At 51.8% G+C, this 5,885-nt stretch overlaps 1 protein-coding gene across 1 annotated transcript in view; it reads right to left on the bottom strand.

The window, feature by feature from the left end:
- Window positions 1-934: 934 nt before the first annotated feature.
- The window catches only part of arrdc1b (arrestin domain containing 1b), a 32,327-nt gene continuing 27,376 nt past the window's right edge, over window positions 935-5,885 (bottom strand). Inside the window, exons 5-8 of the mRNA XM_084687044.1 lie at window positions 5,237-5,419; window positions 3,692-3,868; window positions 2,401-2,857; window positions 935-2,203 (exon numbers count right to left, since the gene is read on the bottom strand). Of these exons, the coding sequence (XP_084543170.1) occupies window positions 2,139-2,203; window positions 2,401-2,857; window positions 3,692-3,868; window positions 5,237-5,419 (882 nt within the window). The 3' untranslated portion in view covers window positions 935-2,138. The remainder of the gene's footprint in view (window positions 2,204-2,400; window positions 2,858-3,691; window positions 3,869-5,236; window positions 5,420-5,885) is intronic.

Below are 5,885 nucleotides of genomic sequence, written 5' to 3'. Positions count from 1 at the left end.
TTGGGATCTGTGTGTGTACTATGGTCTGTGTGACCTGTTTTCTAATAAATAATATTGTTGTATGTCTCGCCCTTTCAACTATGTGTGATTAGAAACGCCTTGTGCCCAAAAATACTGTCAAGTTATTAAACATACCTTTGTAAACATATAACCCGTGCATATGGACTGTATGCTAGATTGTACATATTTTAGAGAAAGAAGATATGGCAGTACAGGTAATAATTTTATTGATACACAATTGCACAAATCTTATTGAAAATGGTAAATTCAAACGGTACACGGATCGACCAGGTGCTACAAATTTTTTTGTGCTATTTTTTCCAAATATCTATAGGCACCTTAGAACAGTTTACAAATAGAAAAATACAAAACCACACACCACTTATCAGTATGTGAGGGGGGAAAGAACGAACAACAAGCTAAAACATGAAGGACTTGATAAAGCTATAGTACCTTTGGTGATGAGGAGTGGAGTCTGGAGAACTGATAAAGGCATTGTGAAGTCACTTAAGGAACAAGATGTTTTAGCAATCTTAGGGGACAGAAAACAGAACAAGGAAAAAAACTACAGAATTGCACGTCTTGTGTCATTATTTCTCAACTGTTTTCTCAAAAGATCACTCAGCAGGTTTAGGGTCCACAGTCCGAGAGGACAGACAGGTTGGGGAAGGCCCTCCAAGGCCCTCAGACCCGTGTGAGCCTTCCTCAGGTGCCCAGAGAGCGGGGTCCTGGGGGGAGACAGGGTCCTGGGGGGAGACAGGGTCCTGGGGGGAGAACAGGGTCCTGGGGGGAGACAGGGTCCTGGGGGGAGAACAGGGTCCTGGGGGGAGAACAGGGTCCTGGGGAGGGGAACAGGGTCCTGGGGGGAGACAGGGTCCTGGGGGGGGGGGGGGGGGGGTAAGGTCCAGGGGGGGGCAGGGTTGGGGGGGGGGGTCCTGGGGGCACTAGAGAAGAACGACTGGGGAAGAAAGTCCCAGTTTCCTCCTAAACAGAAGAAGCTACCAGCTCCCAAATGGAGGTTGAAATGGGAGATGAGGTCATTTAAGGCATGGGTCAACTTAGAGGAAGGACATTCTAACATGGCCATGGTGTCCCGCGGTGGGAGACGCCGATCCAGTGATTTCATCTGAAACAATCTGCTTCACAGAATGAACAGGAACTGCTGAATACACACACACACAAATACTCAAACATACATGGAGAGATAAAAACAGTTTCAAACCGTCAAAAGTGCTGTCTTGCGTACGCATTAGCTCACAGTTTGTTAGTTCAACATACTTTTCTGCTTTGTGAGAGTAAATGGTTCTTAATCAAAAGGCAATGGTCATTACACACACACAGATAGAACAGAAGTATTTAAGGCCATAACCAACTGAAATTTCACCCAGGATGAAAAGAATGATTTGGAACTACATTATCTTTTAGGAATGACAAAAAAACTATCTTTGATATCACAGTTCTCATACAGATATCTGTTGAAGATTACGATGAGGATGATAATGAAATAGATACATGTTTCAGGAACTCGTAGCTGGTGCATCACAAGCAAAGGTGGTTACTTCTTCCTGAAGTCAACGCCAGTGTTTTCAGTTCAAGTTTGTGTAGGTTCTGTTCTGTACCAGCAGAGGGCGCACAAACACCTTGTGATCCCCAGCAGTTTTTTCTCCTGCACTCCACCCATGTCAGGAACGAGCAACGTGATACATGATGACAAGTGGTTGAATCACAGTAGTGCATACGAGGAGAGGCTAATATAAAGGCCGTCTTTGGGTTGAAGTCAAAACGGGTTAGGACTAGTCAGTCGGCCGCTCCTGCTCCTTAGCATCCCGGATGCCAGAAATATGTCCTATATGCAAAACCTTCTTTGATTAATGTCCGACTGACTATAGCACGGAGAGACCACTAAGAGCTCCCTACTGGCTCAGCTTTGCTCTCCAGTTTGTCTGAGACATCCTTCGCCCAGGGGAAACGCACTTAAAACGCTTTGACACACAAAACAATACGCCGATTATCAGTTACAATTCCCTTTTTGCGTTCTAAATCAAAGAAAACAACCTCAAAGAACGCATGTGTCCCGTGCAGTTGCTGCTAGGGCTGCAGTACCCTACATGTCCAGCAGGGTGGGTTGAGAACGTTCTCTACTGCCGGCTGTTGAAGCTGGAGTTCTCACTGCTACAGCTCTCCTCGTAGGTGGGAGGGGGTTCTGGAAGACAACCATTAAAACAATAGAGTAAGACCTCTCTCTCTCTCTCGCTCAATCACCAACAACTAGTTAGTTATTCATATCAGTGTCTCATGTTAATGGGACACCGCTAACAAACAGGAACAACGAAGCATTAGCAGTTTGAGGGACCAGCTGAGGAAGGGTGACCCAGGACCGGAGCCCTTCCAGAGACTCACCGTGTGGGTAGTCCCAGGTGCTGTACTCTGGAGGCAGGATGAGAGGGCAGGCTGTGGGCACGGGGGCGGCATTGCCGTCTGTGAAGAACGGTATGGTGGCCCCGGTGGACACACAGAACAGACGTGCCGAGGAGTCGGCGCCATCGCCGCCCCTCTGACCCGGGGAGAAGGCGGCGCCCGGGGCGTAGCTGACCGCGCTGCTGGGGGACATGGAGGCCGGCTGGCCAGACGGGTCCTGCTGGGAGTGGCTCTTAGTGGGGATCTCTTCGCTGGCCAGCCCACCGGCTCCCAGCTCCTCCTCCACGTCGTCCTCGGCTGGGGGTGCGCTGGGGGTCACCCCGCCCGGGCTGGGGCCCGCGGGGGTCGGGGGCACGGGTCTCGATGGAGATGAGGTCACAGCCATGTTTCCGATGTAGATGGGGAGAGTGACGATGACTTCGGGTGACTTCAGTGATACCTACCGTCGCCAAAACACACAAAACATCACATTTAGTAATTTAGCAGATGCTCTTACAGACTTACAGTAAGTACAGGGACATTCCCCCGAGGCAAGTAAGGTGAAGTGCCTTGCCCAGGGACACATCAGTTTGCACGGCCGGGAATCGAACCGGAAACCTTCTGATTATTAGCCCAAATTCCTAACCATCTGACTCCACTGGCATCCCCATTCCACAGGTATCAATCCTGTCATGAATAAAGAGGTCCCTGAAGAGTGTTGGTGTTCGTCATTATTCATCTTGGCTGTTTAATGAGTATACTATTATGATAATGAAGACCCGCAGAACCTCCGTGTCTTGCATGTTTTATATGTTTCCTTGCTCCAACACACCTGATTCAAACGAAAGGGTCGTTATCAGGCTTCTGCTCGATAGATAACGACCCTTTATTATTTATTAATTTGAATCAGACATGCTGGGAGAGGGAAACATCTGACACATGGCGAGGACCAGGATGGAGAATTTAATGAGCCGTGTATGATGGCTTTCCAGTTTTACAACTTTACTAACAGTTACGACCCCAACTAGCAAACTCCGTCAGGCATTGACCCAGTTATTCCCGGGGGCACAGTCCATTCTCCCTCTCTCTACCTCTCTCTACCTCTCTCTACCTCTCTCTACATCTCTCGCTACCTCTCTCTCTACCTCTCTCTCTCTACCTCTACCCCTCTACCCCTCTACCTCTCTCTCTCTCTCTCTCTCTCTCTCTACCTCTCTCTCTCTACCTCTCTCTCTCTACCTCTCTCTACCTCTCTCTCTCTCTCTCTCTCTATACCTCGCTCTCTCTCTCTCACCTGGATGAAGTAGTCTACATCTATCAGGCTGCACCCGGCCAGGGCTGACTGGGGGAGGGGCGGAACGATGATCTGCTCCCTCCATTCGGCGTGTTTTCCCGCCTTCACCCCGGCCCCCTCCACCTCAGCGATGGTCCGCAGGTCGTACACCACCCGCTTGGTCTTGTAGGTCACTTTCTGGAGGGGGATGAAGGTGGAAGAAGGTGGAGGAAGATGGACAAAGGTGGACAAAGGTGGAGGAAGATGGAGGAAGGTGGAGGAAGGTGGAGGAAGGTGGAGAATGATGGAGGAAGGTGGAGGAAGGTGGAGGAAGATGGAGGAAGGTGGAGGAAGGTGGAGGAAGGTGGAGGAAGATGGAGGAAGGTGGAGGAAGGTGGAGGAAGGTGGAGGAAGGTGGAGGAAGATGGAGGAAGGTGGAGGAAGATGGAGGAAGGTGGAGGAAGGTGGAGGATGATGGAGGAAGGTGGAGGAAGGTGGAGGAAGATGGAGGAAGGTGGAGGAATATGGAGGAAGGTGGAGGAAGGTGGAGAATGATGGAGGAAGGTGGAGGAAGGTGGAGGAAGGTGGAGGAAGGTGGAGGAAGATGGAGGAAGGTGGAAGAATATGGAGGAAGGTGGAGGAAGGTGGAGAATGATGGAGGAAGGTGGAGGAAGGTGGAGGAAGGTGGAGGAAGGTGGAGGAATATGGAGGAAGGTGGAGGAAGGTGGAGAATGATGGAGGAAGGTGGAGGAAGGTGGAGGAAGGTGGAGGGAGGTGGAGGAAGGTGGAGAATGATGGAGGAAGGTGGAGGAAGGTGGAGGAAGGTGGAGGGAGGTGGAGGAAGGTGGAGGAAGGTGGAGGAAGGTGGAGGGAGGTGGAGGAAGGTGGAGAATGATGGAGGAAGGTGGAGGAAGGTGGAGGAAGGTGGAGGGAGGTGGAGGAAGGTGGAGGAAGGTGGAGGAAGGTGGAGGAAGGTGGAGGGAGGTGGAGGAAGGTGGAGAATGATGGAGGAAGGTGGAGGAAGGTGGAGGAAGGTGGAGGGAGGTGGAGGGAGGTGGAGGAAGGTGGAGAGAGGTGGAGGAAGGTGGAGGGAGGTGGAGGGAGGTGGAGGAAGGTGGAGGGAGGTGGAGGAAGGTGGAGAGAGGTGGAGGAAGGTGGAGGGAGGTGGAGGAAGGTGGAGAGAGGTGGAGGAAGGTGGAGGGAGGTGGAGGAAGGTGGAGGAATATGGAGGAAGGTGGAGGGAGGTGGAGGAAGGTGGAGAGAGGTGGAGGAAGGTGGAGGAAGGTGGAGGAAGGTGGAGGAAGGTGGAGAGAGGTGGAGAGAGGTGGAGGAAGGTGGAGGGAGGTGGAGGAAGGTGGAGAGAGGCTTCTTATTAACAAGGCAGTGCCAGAACAGAGCAGGAAGACTCCCAAAAAAACAATGAATTGCCCCTGAATTTTGAGATCAATAAAGTAAACCGAGTCCGAAAGAAAGATATTCGCACACTGGTAGTTCTACGCTTGAGTTTTCAATAAAAGTTGGGTGAATCTTGGAGGCCTGACTGGTGACGAGGGGGGCTGGAGGTACCTGTATGAGGCTGGCCAGCACGCAGCCTGTGTCCTTGCCTGACTTGTTGTGGATCTCTGCGGCGAGCCTGATGACCTGGCCGGGAGTGTAGCCTCTGAGGTCACTGTGGGCCTTCAGCATCAGCGTGCCTGTCTTCACCAGCAGGTAGCTGAACTTCTTAGTGGTCACAGCAAAGCTGGGGAGCTACAGAGCACACATGGGATGAGATCACCATGGGATGAGAGACGGCTGCGAAGGCCCACTATCTGGAGCATTTGTACGGTCAGAATAGTGAATGCATGACCACTACTGTTAGGCTACTCCACTGAGAAGGTCATCATTCCAATAACTAATCTGAAGACATGTAGGAAGAAGAAAATAGGTACGAGAATTTGCCCACCCAGACAATACGTGACCTTGCTCTCGGACAAACATGGAACAGAGGGTTTCACGTCGAACAAAAGTATCCCAATCCCAACCCCAGACCCCAGACCCCAGAACCAGACCCCAGAACCAGACCCCAGGCCCCAGACCCCAGGCCCCAGAACCAGACCCCAGGCCCCAGGCCCCAAACCCCAGACCCCAGGCCCCAGACCCCAGACCCCAGAACCAGACCCAGACCTCAGACCCCATGCCCCAGACCCCAGACCCCAGGCCACAGACCCCAGGC

Source organism: Hypomesus nipponensis, chromosome 22, assembly GCF_054491055.1.
Source record: "Hypomesus nipponensis isolate SF chromosome 22, ASM5449105v1, whole genome shotgun sequence".
In the NCBI taxonomy this organism is placed as follows: domain Eukaryota; kingdom Metazoa; phylum Chordata; class Actinopteri; order Osmeriformes; family Osmeridae; genus Hypomesus; species Hypomesus nipponensis.
Note: the sequence above shows the minus strand (reverse complement) of the source record. Positions and strands in the feature narration are given on the sequence as shown.